This window comes from Xiphias gladius, chromosome 3, assembly GCF_016859285.1.
Source record: "Xiphias gladius isolate SHS-SW01 ecotype Sanya breed wild chromosome 3, ASM1685928v1, whole genome shotgun sequence".
In the NCBI taxonomy this organism is placed as follows: Eukaryota; Metazoa; Chordata; class Actinopteri; order Istiophoriformes; family Xiphiidae; genus Xiphias; species Xiphias gladius.
Genome location: NC_053402.1, coordinates 8,925,654 through 8,947,191, shown reverse-complemented (window position 1 = coordinate 8,947,191; position 21,538 = coordinate 8,925,654). Strand labels below are relative to the sequence as shown.

Below are 21,538 nucleotides of genomic sequence, written 5' to 3'. Positions count from 1 at the left end.
ATATATATATATGTTTATTTTCTATGTTTCAGTGTGAAAACATATCTCTGTTCATTCAATGTAGGAAACACACGCACTCAGACACACAAGTCCAGAGAGTTAGGGTTTACAGCTTATGTCAGTTTGTTTTATGGTAGAGCTGTGTTTAATTATTTACTCCAGTCTTTCTCAGGCCACAGTGGTGTCGATTACCACCACACTGAGCTGCCTCCTCTCGTCAACTCCACATCCAGTCCAATACGATTGACTCGCTTTTCTCTCTGAAGCTGTGGTACATTCGCTGGATGATTTAAGACCTGCAGACCCTCTCAAGGTTTCATTGACAGTTGCACTATTCTGGATAGAAACATGTCAAGGTTGAACAGTGATCAGTTGCATCGCTCCACCTTGGGGATTTACTCGGTAAGTAACAGATACTGTGTGTGGGCCAATGGCTCAAATTAGATAACAAGCTTACCTGTGAGGCAGATGGGTGCAATAAATAACCAGAGTAGTTTAACGAGCAACAGTGGTCTGTCCTGGGTTTTGATTTCTTCTCAAGAGACTCTTTGGGAAACTGAGACAGTTTCTGGAGAACATGGAAACTTTTCTTTGCTACAGAGGAGTAAAACTCAGTTAAACCTCTTTACGTAATTTCTGCCAAGCAAACATGATGTGAATTCACAAAGTCAGTTTTAAACTCAAGGAGTATTTGCTTCCCTTGATAACACAAGGGATATGACTCTTAGCTTGTCTGTGCTCCAGTGTTGAGTGTGTGTGTGTGTGTGTGTGTGTGTGTGGGGATGAATTAAAGATGAATCTTATTGATTTTTAGGTGGGTCTTAAAATTTCTCTGGCCTTTAAAATTTAACAGAGTCTGCGTGTGTGTGTGTGTGTGTGTGTGTGTGTGTGTGTGTGTGTGTGTGTGTGTGTGTGTGTGTGTGTGTGTGTGTGTGTGTGTGTGTGTGTTTGTGTTTCCCACACAGAATTTGATGTATGAGTTCAACCCGAGCCTGCAGAAGTTGGTTTCACTGGGAAACAGCTATGTCCAGGCTTTCAAGGGTAAGAAAGAAAGAAAGAACCCGTGAATAGGGGTATACACACCTATCTTTATAAGTACTATAAACTAAATGGACGGTAATGGTGTTACACAGAATATGGGAGGTGTCCGGCATCTATTTCACTAGGCCTTGTTCCAAAGTCTATTTGCTTTGGGAATATCCTGGTGCTGTTATAGCCTTGGTTATGGACTTGTAACCAAGGCCTATAGAGGTTGATATGACAACACTGTCAACAGACAAACAGGACTATAACTACATTTGATCTCCATGTACAGAGGCAGGGATTAAGGATGCCAAATATAGTCTTGACTTAACAGTTTTGGATTTATTGATGCGCTCTACAGTGGCCTCTATTTATATTTGCTATAAGTCCTCAGAGAAAAAGAAGAGGTCATTACCGGGTTTAAACTTTTAATTTGAACCTGAATGTACAGTCATTACGTCTATATTTTATGTCTTAATTATCCTCTCCATAATCACCTTTTATCCCTGTGCAATACATTAAATGTGAAAGACCTTTAAGAAAAAGCAAATGAAATTCCGCTACAGAAGCAGTTTTTCTAATGGTGGTGCTTGTACACATTATATTATATTATATTATATTATATTATATTATATTATATTATATTATATTATATTATATTATATTATATTATATTATATTATATTATATTATATTATATTATATTATATTATATTATATTATATTATAGGTGTTTGGTTTAATAAATACAAGAACGCTGATGCTATATCTTCAGCAGCTGATTCATAGCAGCACCCCTGCACCAAAAGCCTTGCAGACATAAAATGCAGATTATGATGTGTCTTGTTGCCACCTGCACAGAGACTATAAGCTCCCTCTGTGTGTTCGGAGTAGAGCCATAACTCCAGGACATGTTAATGAGCTCTAGCCAAGGTAGTAATGTTTAGATTCTCCTCGTGCATTAAAAAAAATCTATTCCTCAAACAGGTAGTCAATTCTGTTCATATTTAAAGTAGCTTAACCACTGTTGTGTTTTGTAGTACAAGATATTTAACATGCTGTTTTCTTTTAAATTGTACGTTTGACTAACAATTGATATGTTAAAACAGATATCGAAATTTACTCTGAATATAATTTTGGCTAGATATTGTTTGTAGTTTCTGCCTTTTGGCTTTGTAGAGCGGAAATAAAGCAGCGTCAGTAGTGGGTGTTAAGGTGTTCCTTAAGGTGTTAAGGAAAACTTATTTATAAAGTGGAATCCACTTTAGTCTAAGGGCAGGACTTCTCAAACACTCCTTAACAGATAGCAACTGCAGTAGAGCTGCTATATCTTGGTGTATTCATTTCACTCTGTTCACACTGTTAATACTGTTCATAATGTGTATATCTTAGGGCATTGATATGTACCTGTCTCTGTTATTTATATATCACTATACATATGCATATTAATCTGCACTTTACAGCTTTTAACACTTCTGGTTAAATGCTAAACTGCAATTTTGTTGTCTCAGAAGTTGTACAACACAGTTGAATATTGCACACAGATGTTTGTGTGTTTGGAAATTTAAATTTGAGTCATGCAATAATTTCCCTTTTGTTTGTTATTGATGACTCTTTTTGCCTGCTTTTATATTTCAATGGCTGGGAAATGAAATGTGCCAAAAAAGAAAAAAAAAAACTGCATTTCAATTTGTGTGTATTTGTGTGTGTTTCAGCTCTTGCTGTAACAAGTGAGGCCTACTTCAGTACACTTTCTAAGATCGGAGAGAAGGACTTCCACACCAAGTCCTCACGCTCCCTAGGTATGTGTACACACACAATTAATGCACAGTTGGCTTGTGAAATCTCATGACTAATGAGTGGAGATGCAAAGACTTTATTTCTGTACCTAAAGTCCAGGATAGGAGCATTTTGTCCTTGATGTGTTTATGGCCATTTATTAAACAAATCAAACACTGTTCCTCCGAATCATGGAGACCAAAGTTTACCCTCAGGTGGTACTTTATTATTCTTCCTATTACTAAAGTGTGTGTGTGTGCGCGTGTGATTACTATGCTCTTTGATGTTTAAATGTACACAACATACAGTGAGAAAGTACTGAATGCGTGTATTTCAAAGTGTCTGTAACATTTAGTCTCCATAAAGAGGAAAAGAGTTTGACCTGCAGCTCAAACTGAAACAATATTTGTATTAGGCTCAGGTCGAGTCGATCGCAAAAACGGGGCAGAACTGTCTAATTAGATTTCTTTTGAATGCTTCAAAGTTAACCTGCAACATAATGTAGCCTATGTTTGAGGGTGTTTTTACGTGACTTCAAGCTGAGCGCTGACAGAGTGGTTATCAGATACCAACAGGGAACTTGAATAATAGACACAGCCGCTTTAAACTGCGTGAGCATTGTTTTATTTGTGTCTTTGTTTGTGCGCGACTTTATCTAAGAAATTACTTAAGATAAAAAAAATAACTGCTACTTGAAGATATTTTAGTATGTTCTAACAAACAGACCTGTCGTGCTCGTTCTCACAGCCTGCTCTTTCCTCTGCCATCTTCTTTGCAGGACAGTTATACTTATGTTCAGGTCTGGAAAGTTAACAGAGTGACAAAACATTGGGCTTCATCCTTGAGGTCTTTAAAGAAATTCTTAGTAATCCACTCATTATATTTTCAGCTATCTTATACAAAAGAAAGCGTCACTACATTAGTGACAATGTAGCGTAGTGGCACTAAATTAAAGGGCAATTCCCTTAATTTGAATGAAAGAACATACAGCCCAAACCACAGAAAAGCCCCAAACTAAAAGTAAGGAAAAGTATGTGGATAGGGGTGTATTATTTTATGGTATACTGCTTTTGGAATAACAAATGGCCAGAGATGGAAATATTTCTAGAACAGTGAACACAGGTGATTCAGGGTGTTACCATTAGGAGTAGGGCTTTTTTGATAATATCATCCAAACAATCCAATTTTACTTTTCACCCTCTCTGTTGTCCGAGTGAACCGTGGCAACCCAGTGCTCTTTCAGAGCATAAAGCCTAATTTGATCACCAAAATGAGTCACAAACAGTTTAAGGAAATTTCCCAGAGAAAACTCCAAGATTCACAGTGATACGTTAACTCCTGCTGTCTACTTGAAGTCTAAAAAAAGTGACATAAAGCATTTAAAGACAGAAAGAGAACATTATTATATATGATCTCTTCCTCCGAAACAAATATTGTACTACTGTACTACTTGATAAGAGCCATAAATCCTGTATTTATATTCAGAGAGGCAAACACTGGCAGATGTAGTTCAATTCGGCACAACTGTATTGAACAGTGTACACATTTACAATATGTTATACATGCACAAGGAGGGATGGATGGGAGGTGGGGAGTGAAGGGGTTGTTTTGGGGAGTGGGTAAGGGGTAAGGGGTGGGGGAGAAAGGGGTGGGGGTTGGATAAAGGGTAGGAATGGGGAAGGGGGGAGTGGGTAAGGTAGGAAGGGAGAAAGGGGAAAGGGGCTGGGGTTTCAGGGGTAGGGATGATCTGCTGTAGCTAACCCCTGTTCTTCTTTTGCTTCTTTTCTTTTTTTTCATTAATTTGTTTACCTTCACTCCTCTTTGTCTCTTCCTCCACCTTCTCATTGTCTTTGTTCTCCATCTTTTCTTGCTTCTGAACCTTGGTCTCCTCCTGTTCTTTTGGAACCTTGTTCTACTCCTTCTTGTTCTGAACCTTTTTTTCCTCTGGTTCCTTTTGAATCTCGGTCTCCCCCTGTTCCTTTTGAGGCTTGTTTGCCTCCTGTTCTTTAGGAACCCTTTTCTCCTCTGGTTGCCTTTGAACCTTGTTCTCCTCCTGTTCTTTTTGAACCTTGTTCTCCTCCGGTTCATTTTATACCTTGTTCTGCTCCTGTTCTTTTTGAGTCTTGTTCTCCTCCTTCTTCTTCTGAACCTTTTTCTCCTACAGTTACTTTTGAATCTCGGTCTCCTCCTGCCCTTTAGGAACCTCTTTCTCCTCCGGTTCCTTTTGAACCTTGTTCTCCTCCTGTTCTTTTTGAACCTTGCTCTCCTCCAGTTCCTTTTGAACCTTGTTCTCCTGCTGCTGTTTTTGAGCGAGCAGGGCCAGGCAGTCTATATACGCTTTCTGTCCACTTTCCAGCAGGTTAACTTGCTCTTTTAGAGCCTTGTTTTCATCTTTCAGAGACTTAATCTCACACTCATTGCTGTATAGAGGGCGTCTCTGAAGCCCTGTACGGTGTGCTGCAGCTTGCGCTGCAGTCACAGCCAACAACTGTAATTCATGCATATACTATGAAAACCAGACCTTTTTGAGACAACAGTGTACTAAAAGTGTTTGGTTTTTACTTTATTTTTAGATTTTTAAAATATTTTACCTCAAAATTACCCCAGAAATGCTGCCACATCTATTTTCAGTTTCAGTTGAGTTTATTAGGGGTTAGGTTTGGTTTACTGTAGATTATTTAAGTGAAACCGTTTTGGTCAAAAGTTTTTCATCAGATCTTATACATGCTAGTTATGTTACAATGCAAATTTCCCTTTTTTTTTCATTTTTAATCCATTGATTAGAGACACTGACAGCAAGAGTAATCTGTTTGGGTATTTTGAGAGAAATTTTGACACAATTTTGCCCAAGAAACAGTACTGCAATCATAAAATCCTCCTTTTCTATTTGTATTTTTATCAAAATATATTAGAAGTACTGTATTTCTCAATATGGTTTACTGGATATGAGAAAATTTTGTAGCATTAACTCAACAATTGTATGAAAATGTATTAAAGCTGTGGACAACATAGCAGGGAAAATTTGGCAGGCTTTGAGAGGCACAGTGATGAATGAAGAAGTTTCTCCAGGTCAAATGAGAAAATCTTACCTGGTTTCTTTGTCTGTCCATTTCAGCTCAGTAAAGATACTGAATGGCAACAAAGAGAGCAGTCGTACTTCGCAGTCGGTTGAAGATCAACTTGAGACTGTGTTGCAGTTTCATTGTTTTCAAACTTTCCGATGTTGTCTTTGTTCACATTACTGATGTTAAATTTGTAGATGTTGATATAGATTGACGTTGTTTTGCAACAGTGGACAGTTCGATATCCTCAACGACATGGGATGGCATTTAACAACTCTAACAACTCTAACAAATTTAACAACTCCCTTCTAATTCATTGTGAAAATTCATGAATTTATGGTAAAAGCACTATGGCAAAATATTGACAGTACATTTGTGCTTAATGAGTTCCCAAAAAACAAAAAAAAACAAACATCTATTTATTTGTAAGAAGGAGCGAACAGAGTTTTTTCTCCTGAAAGTTTAAGGACAAAGACAAAATGTTTCCTGGTCTGACCCCTCAGTCACTATCTTGTTTTACTACATGCACATCCCGGTCCCACATTGTTAAAGACATACAACAAATCAGTAAACTCCAAGCTCCATAAGGTGCAAGGACTCAAACTACCAAAGGCCCCCTCACTTCAGTGACTGTCCATAGTACTGTATATATCTGTGTCTTAGGATCCATGATGAAGAGACTGTTTAAGTTTTTAGACTGCTTTCTTTTAACAGATGTCCACAGACTATATCAGTTGGCCGCAAATAGTAGGTTGCGGGCCTCAAACAACACCATCTTTCATGCAGCCATAAAGCAGGCCTTTATGTTGTGTGGATAGCCTATCATTCACATCCCCAGTCTCGTACTGGAACATTCACATATACTAACATAGTAAGCTTCCGTAACTCTGTTAGTCCTTATTTACAAACAGGAAAAATGACATCTGCCCTCACATTTATTCTTAAATATCGATATCGGTCTCAGCCCCAGCAAGCCATTGGTTGAGCTATATATACATACATACATAGCCTATACATAATGTTGACCCAGTGTTTTCTGTTATTGAATAGATATTCAAGACAGTTTCACTCTCTACAAGTTGATTATCATAACAACAATCTAGGCACATGATGTGTTTTGTACACATAATGTTCATTAAAAGGCTGTAACTGTTTTAAAGTCCTCCTCCCCTCCAAAATATGTTTCTGCCAGACTCTGCTGGTAGGGCTCCAGGGGCCGTTCTAAATAAGGGTAAGCTTTGTAAAAATCCTGGTTACAATACGTACATGCAAGTGTTTAAAGTGTTTGTGTCTGTCCAATTTTGGATGTGCTGCAGGGATTTGGGGTTGTAGACGAACAAAAAAGTGAGAAAGTGCAAGACAGAGCTATGCGTTGCTTTTTGGGTTTGCATGAAATGATCCCCAAATTGTCCGTATTTGGTGATATAGGATGTGAAATCATACAAAAGGTTGACATGCTGATGCTGTGCAATAGAGTAATTAACATGCCTGACAATATACTTACTACACAAATGTTTTATTGGCATTGCTCAAACAATTATCCATGCGCAAGAGAACACGCAGAGTTACTCTCTAAATTTGCTTCATAGTATATATTCAGAAATAAGTTGCCTTGTTGTGTTAGTTATTTTAAATAACTGCTATCTGAATATTATAAAGAAAAATTTTCAGAAGAGATATTAAGCAAACCAAAAATGAGAACATAGTGTGTTATTGAACACACTTACCATCCCGAGCAATATGTCGCCCTTAAAATGAGCAGAGCTCAAGGTCTGTTTGTGCTTAGTTAAGATCTGGCATCCTGCCTTTGGCCGTGGAAATGGAAGCTTCCACACAGTCCTAGAGGAGGACAGAAAGTGTCTTCAGTGGTCAGATTTGCTCGTATGACCCAGAACACACTTTAGAAAATAGGCAAAAAAAATACATTACCATCATCATAGTCTGACCTCATATTAGAAAGAGTTGCTTTTTATTTGAGGCAAACATTTTAATGTTTTTCATCTAGGTATCACACTGTGTAACTGTGACTTTGTGTGTGTGCCATCTGGAGTGTGGGTGTGTGAGAGTGTTAAATAATTTAATGAGTGTATGTGGATAAACTAAAGATAAATATATTATATTGCATAATTCATTTTATTGTTTTCGAGTAATATATTGTTTATAAAGTAACATGTAATGCACTTGACTTAAAGGAGATGTCCTGATTCAGATCTCTGAGAGCCAAAGAAGACTCACCTTGGAGCTGGATGGAGTAGTAAGTTACATCAACACTCATCTGTCCATCACATCTTTTGAGCGTGATCTTACCCCATCTGGTTAATTTTCTCATGTGTTTATAATATGGTTTTGTGTGTCTCCTTCTAGTTCCAATGGTTCAGTATTGAGATTCTTCAGGAGATGGAAAACAACATTAGACTGGACAAAGATTACCTTTCAGTGAGTGAGGGCCAAGCAGGGGCACCACAAGGTCGCAAGAGACTCTTACAGATTGACAAGCAGTTATCTTATAATTATGTTCAGGAATGAAAATTAAAATAATCACTGCTGGGTATCATGGGAATAATTTTGGACCTTCGAATAGGTTGTGTGGCCCTGGAGTGAGTTATCCAATTAATTAATATAGCAATATAGCACACTTACCTCACAGACACATCCACTGCATTGCTCATTTTGGCCTAATACTGTATTACAGTTCCTGGATGAATGAGGTGATTTTACACAGACGTGATGTGAATTCTCTGTTATGCAGGGCAGCAGGAATCACTATGAGACGGAAGTCCACCACCATGCAGCAGCTCTGGAGAGAAATCTGAGGAGAGGAATCAACCAGGTCTTTGTGTTTCTCACATTCTTTCTTTCTGCATCATAGGGAGAAAATTCAGTACATTTGTACATGTGTGTGTCCTTGTACTGTATATATATATATATATGTGCTGTCAATTATGTGTATTTTCAGGACTGTATTGAGTATGTGCAGTTCCTCAGGGAGAGCCATGGAGAGGCTCTGAAGGAGGAGGAGAGGAGATACCGCTTCCTGGCTGAGAAACACTGTGGACTGATAAAGTCCATCGCCCACCTCATGGATAAGGTATACAGCTTACTTTGAATAGCATCTGTGAATTCATTGTTTCCCACAGGGAATTCCCCCTCCTTTATAATGAGGGTTAACCACCGAGCAGCAGCATATGAGGTACACAGATTCAGGGCTGATGCCGCTCTAACAGGTCGTGTGTCTGAACTCAGGGACCACTCTACTGACGTAATCTAACATTTTACTGTGGCTGACAATTTTTTTTTTTGCAGTGAACCAAATCCAGTTGGTACTGTTAAACTAACAAAACCCACTGAGAAATATATTTAGGACTGCTTCTTGACCCGTATCTTGACACTTTTGGGGCATTGAAGCCTGGTTGTTTTAACTTATAGTTTAAATAATGAGGCTGTGATGAAGCCCTTTGAGATTGTACCAGTAATTCAGGACTATAGCAATTGAACTAACACATAAATATTTGTTTGTTTAACCCTCTGTACTCATACTGCAGGCAACAATAGTAGTTGGTAAACAGCAACCCTTGGGCCAAATACAGCCTTGCACCGAAAATGTTTGGCCTTCTAAAAAACCGTACGTTTTCCCTTTCATATGTCATTAAAGTCAAAACCTTTACGTGATTTAAAACAAAAAAAATCTACTGTAGGTATAAATGTAAATACAAGGCTCATTCCAATGACGTAACATCTTATACTGCCCACACATGAAGGCATGCAAACCATGCGACCGTGTGTACAGTTTGAACAGCACTAAAATCAAGTCAAATGTGTTTCCAAAATGAATAACACAGACAAACTATCCCCTTCATTTAAAATGACACAAGAATGTATGGAAGCCCATTTCCAACCCGAAAAGAAGAAAATAAACAGATAATAAGTTAGTCCTGATAAAAATAAAAATGCTCATGGAAAGTCAAGATGATGATAAAATTATTACATAAAAATTATAAAGTACAACTTTTGTCATTTCAATTTTATTTATGTCACAATTGTGACTTATTAACTCAAAAATATGATCAAAAGTAAAACCTAGGAGATAAAAAATCAAGGTCAAGTCTTGACTTTTCTTTCATAATTTTTCTTTTTCATTTTTTTTTTCGGCAGCAATGGGCTTCCATACCCTTGAACGTTTTAATCCTGCTGCTGCATCCTGTTTGACCAGAACAGATCGGTGTCTCACAAAATAGGCTGCTGATGATATTTTATACTGCGGCAACAACAGCAACAGTACTTACATGCAAACATAAAAGAAGCAGGCCACTGTTAATCATATGTGGATAAAAATGATTTACAGTACATCTCTTGTCTCGTAGTGGCACACTAAACACACGTTTGAGTAAATATTTGAGTTTTATGGCCAAATGAGTATTGACATAAGTTGCTCTGACTTAAGCTGCTGACCATTTGAACACTCACTCAAGAATGACGAAAAGAAGTGTTTTTTATACATTTGTTTCTCTTTGTGTGTGTGTTGTGGGGCAGACAGGTGGTTCACTCCAGCAGAGAGCTGACGCCTGGACAGAGGAGGTGAACATCACCAGACAACCTGAAGCCAGACATCCCGCTCCTCTGGACAACGCTGTGAGTTCAGGGCAGAGTTTATACCGATCAGCCACAACCAGTTATCAGTTTTAATCTTGTTGAAATCGACCGTGTTTTCTGAATTATTCAAACAGAGTCAGAGTCAGATTGCATTTGAATTTTTCAACACTCCAAGAGTATGAAACAGAACTTGAGCCACATAAAACGTTTTAAAAATCCGTCTTAAAGTCACTGAATAGAACTGAATTTATCTGAATTTATAAACCAAAAGTTAGACAACAAAACATATGGTGATGGAACTGAGTGTGATCTGCATCAATTTTTTTTCTAATTTCTCTACACAGACACAAAGTAAGTCATTCTGAAACCAGTGAACTAGCAATAATATTTTTGTTACCGGGTTGCCCTCTGGTGGAGGAGCTTGGAACCTGACTTCATTTGAAACCATCCGAAGCCACACTTGCATGATTTTGTGACAAAATCTTTCTGACGAGGATTAAACCTGAAGCTGAAGTAGAAAGACAAAGACTACAGATTGTCTGGCATGGAAGAACAGAATACGTGATTGTGATAAGGCTATAAGCATTGTTCTGTCCAGAAAACTAACTTCAATTGAAGCTATGGAATAACGATCTGAATCTGAGCCTTAGACATCATCTGAACGTACACACCCTCAGAACGGTGGGATCAACATCAAGGATGTACAAACCGAAACCATATGGTTCATTGTATAAAAGCTGCAATTACTATTCAAGTAAACAACAAAGAAGCCCCTTAGATAAACCCTGTCAGTCTCAGTCTGTTCCTCATTGGAAGGTGACATGACAGTGAACCCAACAGATCCTGCATCCAGCTGTAATAACAATCAGAGGATTAACATGGATTCTGTGCTTGTTTTGGTTCAACGTGGGATTTATTCTTGTCTGCAACAGTGTGAAGCCTGTGAGCCAGGCAGGCAGATATTTGAGTTGTGTGACATACATTACTCATTGCAGCATATGCAACCGTGTATCCAACAAATCCTACAATGTCTTTGTGCTAAGCTAAGCTAATCGCCTGCTAGCAGTACACTGTAAAAACTGCAACTTATATTCTTCGGCATAAATTACAATTACAAGATGTTGATCCTTTTTAAAGTAAAAGATGAAATTGTGCCAACAAATCAAATTAGTATCTTGTTTCAGGGAAAGTGAGTGAGTCCTGATAACTTTGAATCTTAATCTGTTATTCATTACAAAGAAAGACAGTTCTGTGGACTTGTGCTCTTTAGTTGGGGAAGGCAGGAAAAATAAAACTTTATTCTTTTTTTTATTGATCACATTCAGAACCTAAACTCACAAGTTCAATTGACCAGAAGAACAAAGCTTGACTTAATTAATGATAAAATTAGAAATAAGAAGGAATCAAATCACATTTTTTACCAAGACAGATTTGTTACTTTGAAATGAAATAGGTTAACAGAAGAAAAAATGGTAAGTTAGATAAACTCAAAGCTTAAAATGTTATTTGAGTTTTCTGAACTTTTCCTTTTGCAGTGTAACTTCATCTTTACCATACAGACACGAGAGTGATATCAATTTTTATCTGACTCTTGGCAAGCAAAATAGTATATTTCTCGAAATGTGTAATTCCAGGGAGGCCACAATGAATAATTTCTCAGTAATGACGTCCTCAAATGTGGAAATGTTACAGCTGCCATTTGTGACTGCAGATCCCAGCTTCAGCTCTGACAGAATAACTGAATGACTCACTGATTTTTGTTTATTCTGATAATGTTAACTGATTGCCATTATGACAAAAAGTGCCATAATATTTCCCGGTGTTTACATAAACATTAAAATTACCACTGCAGTTATTACTGTCTGGACCTGTGCACATAATGTGTTGTGTATTGTTGGTTTTATAGGTGGGGATGAAGAGGGAGGAGATCAGAAAGAGCAGAGAGGAGCTCCCCCTCGGTAAAATACCGTCAAGGGGTGAGTGGTTGGTTCAAACAGGTTTTATGAGAAAATATGTCACTTTACTGACACCATGCTTGAGCACAGAAAATAAGATCAAAAATGATAACCTTTTGGCTGTTCAAGTGCTTTAAACACTTAACAGCAATATCATAAAGACATTTTTTTCACATTTTACATTTTTTTGTGTTATGCCTATCACCATAAAGGTCTTTCTGTAATATTCATTTTCGTCTGTAACTCATGCACAGCCTCTGCCTGTAAATCAGTAATCTTTCCTTCACTCTACCAGCTGCTTTATCTCTCTTTAAGCCTTTTATCTCTGTTTCTCTCTCCCTCTCTCTCATCCACCTTTCTCTCCCCCTTTACATTTTGCACATTGTGCACTGTCATACCTCCCCTTTTGTACTTTCTTCTGGTGACAGTCTGTCCAATTATGAGGCTCGCTTATCTAGAGTAAAAATAGATACAGTAACAATGTATGTAAAACAGAATATAAACAATCTCCAGGATGTAAAACAGTGCTCCTCCTCATATTCAGCTTTTCCCCCTCTGAAACATTGCATGCTGCAGGTGTGTTGTCTGTAGCACTACAGCATCTCAGATAGCATTCACTAGAGAGAAAAACAATGCCACCTTGTTTTGTGTAATCCAATGAGCTGCATCCTCCATCTGCCATTCAAGCAAAATAATTATGCATAGAGTGAGATATTTAGTAGTCTGTTAACCCTCTGAGTCATGAACACCAGGGGCATAATGAACAAAAAAATCAATCTTAGCCACTTATCATTTTTAATTAATCATTTCAACAGAGATCCTTCTTTGCAGTTTATCAGATAACTTGTGCTTCAGCAAACTAGTGTCTCTGCATCCACTTTGTGCGTTTCATTTTTCGTCTCTCCAGCTCCGTCCCCCCAGGGAAGCATTGTTCGCTCTGCAGGAGACTCAGTGGGAGTTGGCGGAGGAAGACCTACCAGGGCCCTGGTTGCCCACAAACCTGCTGGCTCCAACCCCACATTGCTGCCCTTCACCAAGGGAGAGACAATCACTGTGCTGGTCCAACAGCCCAGGAACGGCTGGCTGTACGGACGTGCTGACAGCAGCTCATGGTGGGAGATGTCCCCTTGTGAGCGTGTGTGTCTGTAATTGTGTGGACTTGGGGGCGCCTGTCTGTCTTGACTGTCTACCTGTACCCACTGTCCTGTTTATGTCTTTTGCTTGAATAACAACTTGTACATTACCTACATGTTTTCTTCTGCTGCACTGCTGTAATGTAATTAAGAATAAATAGAAAATAAAATAATATATGAAACAGTGAGACTTGTTAGACTTTCAGCAAATGATGGAGAGAAAATGAATAAAATGTTGTAGGGGAAAAGAACAAACAAAAAAGCTAAAACTTGATTACTATAGCTCTGTGAGGCTGAGGCACGGTGGTCCTAAATTTGAACAGTAGTATGCTAACCTGCTCACAAAGACACACTAACATAATAATGTTTAGCATAATGTTTTCTATGTTTACCTTGTTAGCATGCACGAAATGGCACTAAACACAAAGTACAGCTGAAGACAATTGGAATGTCATTGCAGTTATTTGGTCATAAACTGTAGTAGTGGAGTTAATTTTTTATTTTTTGATGACAGCACCAGTTGAAAAATCAGGCGATCACTATAGTCAGTAGCCATGAATGTCTGCACAAAATTTCATGGTAATCTGTCCAATAGTTGCTGAGATGTTTCAATCCGGACCAAAGTGATTGGATCCATGACACTGCTATTCCTAAAGCCACATTGCTAGTGTGACTCAAATCTACTACCACCACCATTCAAATGTATTAAAAAGTGTAACGGTCTTTATCAATTATTTTAAATATGTCAAAATTTAAAAGTCCTGGTGAGATCCACACCTAATCCACTTTATGTCATCTTTAATTTCTGTCACTTTCATTCTCAGTCAGGGATGGTTTCCGGCCTCATATGTGGATGATCCACCAAAGTCAACCAACTCCAGGTAAACATCCAATAACATGAATTCAGCAAGTGTGACTGTTGAATAAATGTTTGCTCATATCTCACTGAATCTTATTATACCATAGACATCATGGCAAAAGATAAAGTTTCCATTAGAATGCAAGTTAGGTCCTCGTCATCTGTAGGATTATGTAATTATTGCGTATATTCTTTTCTTTATTTGCAGCCATTAAGAATGAATGAAGAGATAAATCAAAGGCTAAACCTACTGCAAAGTATTTGCCTGCCAAACCTGCTGCTCTTCCAGGCTGGCCCTATTGTTTTAAAAGAGGGTCATCATGAAACTCAGGCCAGGAATAATTAGAATAACTGAACTATTTAAGATATTTGGGTGACCCACTGCTGTGAGGAAAACCAATAAGAGCTTTTCAATTAAAACTTTGTTCACTGTGTCACTGCAGACACGTGCTACAGCTGAATGTCTAAAATGTGAAATCTCATATATTTCACAAAGCAAAACATGCTTTAACTCGTTTTTTGGATTCATAATATCCTCCCTTTGATCATGAAGTATAATGAGCATTTCAGGAAGAAAGAGAGCTCAGGTGTCAAGTGAAAAAAAAAACAGATATTATACTTCCTCTAGAATGAAAACATTAGAATTTTTTGTGTCGTTTCAGTAACTCTACCCTCCGAAGCAGCAGCAGCACGAGCAACCTGTTCAACCAGCCGGGAAGCAGCCGCCACAGCGGAGCCGCGCCCCCTCCCCCTCCCCCTCCGCCACCACTCTCATACCTGACTTCAAATAAAGACTCTGAGATGCAACCAGTCACACCCACTCTCGACAAAAGGGTTTATTCTAACTCAGAAAACAAGGTATGTTATCGCTTATCAGCGCGTTATTAATCAATTGACTCTCTCTAGGAAAACAATGTCAGTCTTTTTTGAACATGGCCTTCACATGGACACTGAGATGTAACTCTATAAGTCTGCAGTTTGCTGGACGCTCACCGTATTTTTCCTCACAATAGTTCTGCAGTCTTTTTAAAGGCATTTTGGACACCACTTTCTTATAAGATGTCTTTGTAATGTTGTAACTATTGGCTAAGGTTAATGATAAGCTACTAGAGCTTTACATATCAGTTAAAAAACATCAATAAGGACATATTTTTGGTTGCCAGGTTGTGAAAATCCCTTTGGCTGGTGGTCATCCCTTCTATCTAGTAATGATGCAGATTTAAATATTGGTAAACCTTTAGAAAATGCTCATTGGTTTCCTTCTTTCTAATAATCCATCATGTATGCAGTTATAAATGTTAATAAGCCATTAATAAGTGATTTTAATTCATGAAGTCTGCAGTTAAAAGTGCTAGATGTTAGAAGTGAAGATGTTGATAAATGCCTTTTTGTACTGATTGTCTGCAACCCTTTTCTAGAAATACAGTCTGTACTACCTGGCAACCCAAAAGCTGTTCTTATTAATGGTTTTTAACTGACCTTTAAAGCATTTTTTAACCATTACTAATGCTGTTTGTAACAACTCATTATCCCTTTACAAAGCATGCATAATTAGAAACAATAACAAGATACCTCATTGTGTCTGCCTTTTTTTGGTTTACTTACAAACTCAGGGCAAGTAGGAAGTGTATTAATGGTTTCAAATGTACTGATAACCTTTATGTTTTCTCCAATGAGGATGGATATGTATATATGTAGACGTTTGATGGTGTTCGCCAATCTGTCCAGCAGGGGCACTGTGGCAAGGTGCTGTTCTCAATGGCACCACATCCATCTTTCTGGTGGATGCAGGGAGGAAGCTCCAGCTGCTGATGGTGTATGGTGCAAGGAGGTTGTGTGCATGCGTGTGCGTGTGTGTGCTCTTTTTTTAGTTATGTTTTTGGATTGCTGTATTTTATGGTGGAGATGCTCAAACTTCAGGGTGTTGCTGTGTGACAAAACCTTCTCTCCTTGGTTCTGTTTAATCACATTTCCAGCCTGTTCTGTTTCTGTGAGGAACATGCAGAGAGATGTTGACAGGAAGGAGCTTACGGTGATGAAAGGCCCTTGTAAACTTTGATATTTTGTTTTATTAATTGATTGATATTAAAACAATAAAGATATTATACTAAAATTCTAAAAATGATTCGTCTTCACAGTAGAAAACTGTCCTTTCACCAATACAGCAAAGCATTTTAGCGATGAAACCTGTTCTCAAGCAAACAATGTAAATCAGAAAGCAGATTTATTATTTATTACAACAGTAACGATAGGGCTGCAGTGATTAATCCATTAATGGATTAAATGATCAAAAGAAAACTATTTTGATCATCAATGAACCGTATTTCAAAAATGCCCAAAAAATTTGCCGCAATTTCCTGCATCTGGAATGTAAGATTTTGCTGTTTTTTCTGGTTTAACAATATAATAAATTGAATATTTGGGGGATTTTGGACTGTCCCTGGGTTCTGTAGGATATTGTGATGGACATTTATCTCTAATCTCTGATATTTTATAAATTAAAAGATTACTTGGCAATGAAAATAATTGTTAGTTGCAGCCCTAAATAATAATTTTATACAACATATTTTTCCATTGTGATAGAGATACATTTTCTGTTCATGTCTGTTAATGATTTGGCGCTATATGAATCAATTGACTTGACTTGACTTGTTCATCTCTATTGAAGAAGTTTGTGTCAACTGGACACTTTCTGTGGGGCGGCCAGGCACAGCTATTCAATGAGCAGCTTGTGGGAGGACCAACTGAAAGCAGAGGGTTCAAGAGCTGGAGCTTGTTGAGCCTCCATTAGTGCATGTGGCTACATTTTGTGGTTTTCGCTGGCCCTCACTCACCCATACGTTTCTCATCTTTCTCTGCAGAGATCACATCCACATGGATCACAACCGGAGCTCTTCCCGAGGTGAGAATAATGTAACTGTGGCTCTGCTTTTAAAGTGTATTGAGGTAGTTAGATGTTAAAATGGAGGCCGCTCATGTTCGCTTCCAGAGAAACTAATGAGATTTTTGAAGTATATCATGAACCCATTAAATCTGAGAACAAAAGATGAGGGCAGTGATATAAATGGCACAGAATTGGTTTCCTTCCATTAGAGTTTGAAGTGCATTTTACTACTGATACCATCTCAGTAATGGCTGAGTAATGGTTCGGGAACCATGGTTATCGCTCTCACCTCAGGTGAAGAGTTTGCCAGATGATGCTTGTACGGTTTGAAATGCAGTGCTCATTTCTCTTGTTATAACCTCTGTTATTAAGCTCAGTCATTGTGGGCCAGAGCATTTTTTGATATTGGTTTTCTGTACTCTGTCTCTTTTCACCTTCTTTCAACATATATCTCCTTCTTGCCTTTCCTCTCTCTGTTATGAAGGGGTACCAACCCATTTGCAACAGTTAAGTTGAAGCCCACATCCACCGATGACAGATCGGCCCCAATTCTATATCGCAGATGACAGCTTAACCTTGAAACAAATGCTTTCATCGGGCTGAACAGTTTGCTCTGGACCTTGGCCTTCTTTATGGTCAAAGGCTGAGCAAGTGGACCATAGATGGAGGTTGTGCTTTCATACTTTCATATACTTCTGTTCGCCATAGAGTCCTACTGCAAAGATGCACAAAAATAGGAGGAGGAGGAGGAAATACATTTGAATAACAACTTCAGAATTCTTGGTTCGGCACTCTGATTTTAGCCAACGTCTACAATGATTGTATGATGTCTGTTCTTGTTTTTTATATAACAGGTTCTCTGCTCTGTGATTTTAAAATAGTAATGAATGAATAATTGTGATATAAATGTGGTTATGTAACGTAAACTAATATCTGTATTGTTCTTACCTGGCCTTAAATCATCTTCCCTTTTCTGAGATGTTTGATTTGTTGGCACTGAAATGCTATCAGCTGGAGAGATGATATGTGAATGACTTGGATATTGTCCATTTGGCAATAAACTATTATGTACTATAATTATATTATAATTGATATGTACAGTTGATGTTACAAATCAGTGCTTGTTGATGTGCAACATAAAATCTATATTCCTTTATGTAAGATGTGTCATTCATTGCTCAGGAATAGATGCTTTATGCCATGCACAGTGTGCAAATGCTTTAATGATCTTTTCTATATTCAATATTTTTGTATTGCCATTGTATTGTGTCTACCCTTTAATCCTACATTGTCTACATGTGAATTAAGCTGATTGCTAAATATTAATTGCATTAAAAATGTACTTTGGAAAAGGGCTTGTAGTAAATGATAATGTAACCTCTGGCAGACAGTGTAATATCTTTTGAAAAAATAGAATAATATGGCTGAGATGTAATGAAAAATGCAATGCATTCAGGGATTATGTAATACCATCTTTATAGCATCATGTAATTACTTTAACCAATGTGTTAAAGCTGTTACATTGTTATTATTGTATAACATAAAACACTGATTGCTAAATAAACAATAATCAAGGTAGGTATTAGGTATTATATCTTAGGTATTATTTTAAGAGTTTAAAGCTCAAAAACTGTGGGGGTGTGGTTTGATGTTGGTAAATTCTGAATGGAGCACACAAGTTCATGACATCACCTTTTCCAGATGGAGCCACACCCAATTTAGATGAGAGCTCAGTTAAAACAAAAACAAACAAACAAAACCTCTCTTATGAAATAAGCAAAACTGCTCTAACTTTGGTAGAAACTAACATATTCATGTAGAAGCCCATCGCTCATAAAAAGAAGCTGGTTGAGAAAATCTTATAGGGGCCTTTAAAGTATGTCACACTCCTAATTGTCATACTCTGCTTTTAAGTAGCAATTTTCACTTTGGAAGACATAATTTCTGCATGCCACTTCCCATAAAGGCCATCTCTCCAGTGACCATTTATCTTTCTTATGAATCACCCTGACTTAAACAGTCTGTTGGGACAAGCAGTGTGCTTTTCTGGGCTAAACTGAACTCAACAGTACTGTTTCTTGTCGTGTAGGTGATAGCCTCTAAGCTTCAGATCTGTGTTTATTTGCTCAGGCAGTATAATGGCCTACTAAAGATCAGGATTCCCACATTGCCTTTTTGGGTCCTCCGTTGGGGATACTTAACCCAAATTGAACCTCAGTGTGAATTCAATTCTGCTAATGGCTTGACAGTATGGTTCTGTTAAACTAGCACACCGCTTATGAATAAAGACTCTGTGGCAGGGGGAGTAATGTGGCCTCTTCCTGCCTTTTCCTCCTTCATTGAAGTTAGATTCATAGTGTAATGTGGACTGCGAGGAAAACATTGGCAGAAAGAGGCTCCTCAGTGATCTGTAACTGCATAGAGGTTTTCTTTATGTAGTTTCTTTTCCCCAATTACTGCTTAGACGAAAGCCAGTTCTAATGAACGCTTATAAATGAAAGTAAGGGATAATTTGACCTTTTTAAAGACAAAAGCTTTTTATCGTACAACCCTTTATACATTATTAGGTTGCTGTCGAGATATGCTTCAGTTGTTGTGCTTGATAAGAGCAGGAGTGAGAGCGAAATAAAGAAAGGAAAAAAGAAGGAAAGATGGAGAGCTGGGTTAAAGTGTGAAATCAGAGGAGAGAAACACATAGAGGAAAGAAATGAACAGAAGGGTCAGAGTGAGTCAGTTTTTCGAGGCTTTGTTTTCGTCATTTTATTTTATTCTTTCACAGCTTGACCTCTTTCTTCTTTTGGTATGTTTTACAACAGCTCATTATCAGAGGAGAAAGGGATGGATAGAGATGAATAGATAGAGGTATGGAGTGGTTGATGGTGTGGGAGGGGACAGAGGGGAGCAAATGCAGGTAGGGAACAGTGCCTGAGGTGAAATCGAGAGAACAAAGAGAAAAACAGATATAAAGGAAAAAGAAAGAGGGAAAGTGAGAGGACGTGTTGGCTACGAAACACAAAGAGATAAGAAACAGGGTGAAGTTAGAAATACAGAAGGAAATGAGAGTCTTTCTCTAAAATCTCTGTTTTCTTTAAATATCTACTTTATGCTTTAAAATGCGAGGCTTATTCCTGCAGGCAATTTTTATATCTATACAGAAACAGAAACAAGAACAGTTGTTTATAAAAAGGATAAAATAAATAGGACGAATATAGCTTGTTGGGGTACTTGAGGATGTGTGGGTATGAGAGGGTGGGACACAGGAGTGTGTGTAGCAGGAATTAGCTGCAGTCTAGTGGGCTGGCGGTCAGGGTGGGGTGGTGGAGCGTATGTGCTGGGAAGGGAGAAAGGGGGCTCAGCGGGTGTCAGGATGTGGCAGTGGTTAGGAGGGGATCTTGGAGCACTAGTCAGTCACACTAGGTGACTATTTATTCTTTCACCAGGGCCGCGAATTCTGCAAGAGAAGAGGAGACGACAAAAAAATCAATAGGGGTCAGAAATGTTTTGAGTTATTTTCTCTCTACATTTAAAATTTCCATCACAGTAAAAATGTGTTAAGCGTTCAGTTACATACATGATGTCAACTCCACAACATGTCCAGTGTCAAAATCAATTTAAAAAGTTAAGCTATGCCTTAGGAAACGCTAAAAAGTAATGTATAGCACGTACAATTTGAAGTTAGGGTCTGTATGAAAATTATAAAGCAGAAAGTGGGGGGAGAGGTTTTGGCCTGAAATTTTTGAAAGCGCTAAAGAGGGCAGTTAATTTTTATGCCATTCCCCGGATATATATTTTATTTAACGCTTTTCTTATGGTTTACTGTATCAAAAAATGCTGAATATATACAGCAAAATAGTTATGTCAAAAACATGTGTTTATGTTTGCCATGGATCATACAGGTATGTTTTGCCATATGCAGTTGGTTAGCAGGGATTGAACACATATCTCTCTCAAGTGCGCATCATTTTTCCACTAACTAATGGTTCAAAACTAGAGAGCAGCTGCCGTAAACAGGATGCACCATTTGTTATGTTTACAGTAATTTGTGCAATCGCTGATTCCACTCCTAATGTGTGATCTGTGTGCCAATTTGTATCAGTAACCCTGGGGATGATCTTACATTTAAAAAAAAATCAGCGATAACCCCCCAGTAACTTAGGTACAGTCCCCTTAACATGCAAACATTGTATCTGTCTGTCTACAAGTGGGTGTCTGAGCAACTTCAAACACATTTAGAATGAAATTTTACAGACTTT

The 21,538-nt window shown here is 38.0% G+C and overlaps 2 protein-coding genes across 2 annotated transcripts in view; one reads left to right on the top strand and one right to left on the bottom strand.

The window, feature by feature from the left end:
- The first annotated feature begins 276 nt into the window (after positions 1-276).
- On the top strand, positions 277-18,305 carry baiap2l2a (BAR/IMD domain containing adaptor protein 2 like 2a). The gene is made up of 14 exons (XM_040123732.1): positions 277-402; positions 966-1,041; positions 2,739-2,825; positions 8,057-8,118; positions 8,229-8,300; positions 8,614-8,694; positions 8,821-8,952; positions 10,395-10,493; positions 12,361-12,430; positions 13,317-13,521; positions 14,367-14,423; positions 15,064-15,259; positions 17,263-17,303; positions 17,770-18,305. The coding sequence occupies exons 1-14, from the start codon at positions 349-351 to the stop codon at positions 17,849-17,851; spliced, it is 1,314 nt and encodes a 437-aa protein (XP_039979666.1). The 5' UTR covers positions 277-348; the 3' UTR covers positions 17,852-18,305.
- A 539-nt stretch (positions 18,306-18,844) lies between these two features.
- The window catches only part of pvalb6 (parvalbumin 6), a 45,341-nt gene continuing 42,647 nt past the window's right edge, over positions 18,845-21,538 (bottom strand). The window contains exon 5 of the mRNA XM_040124337.1: positions 18,845-20,736. Coding sequence (XP_039980271.1) covers positions 20,711-20,736 — 26 coding nt within the window. The 3' untranslated portion in view covers positions 18,845-20,710. The remainder of the gene's footprint in view (positions 20,737-21,538) is intronic.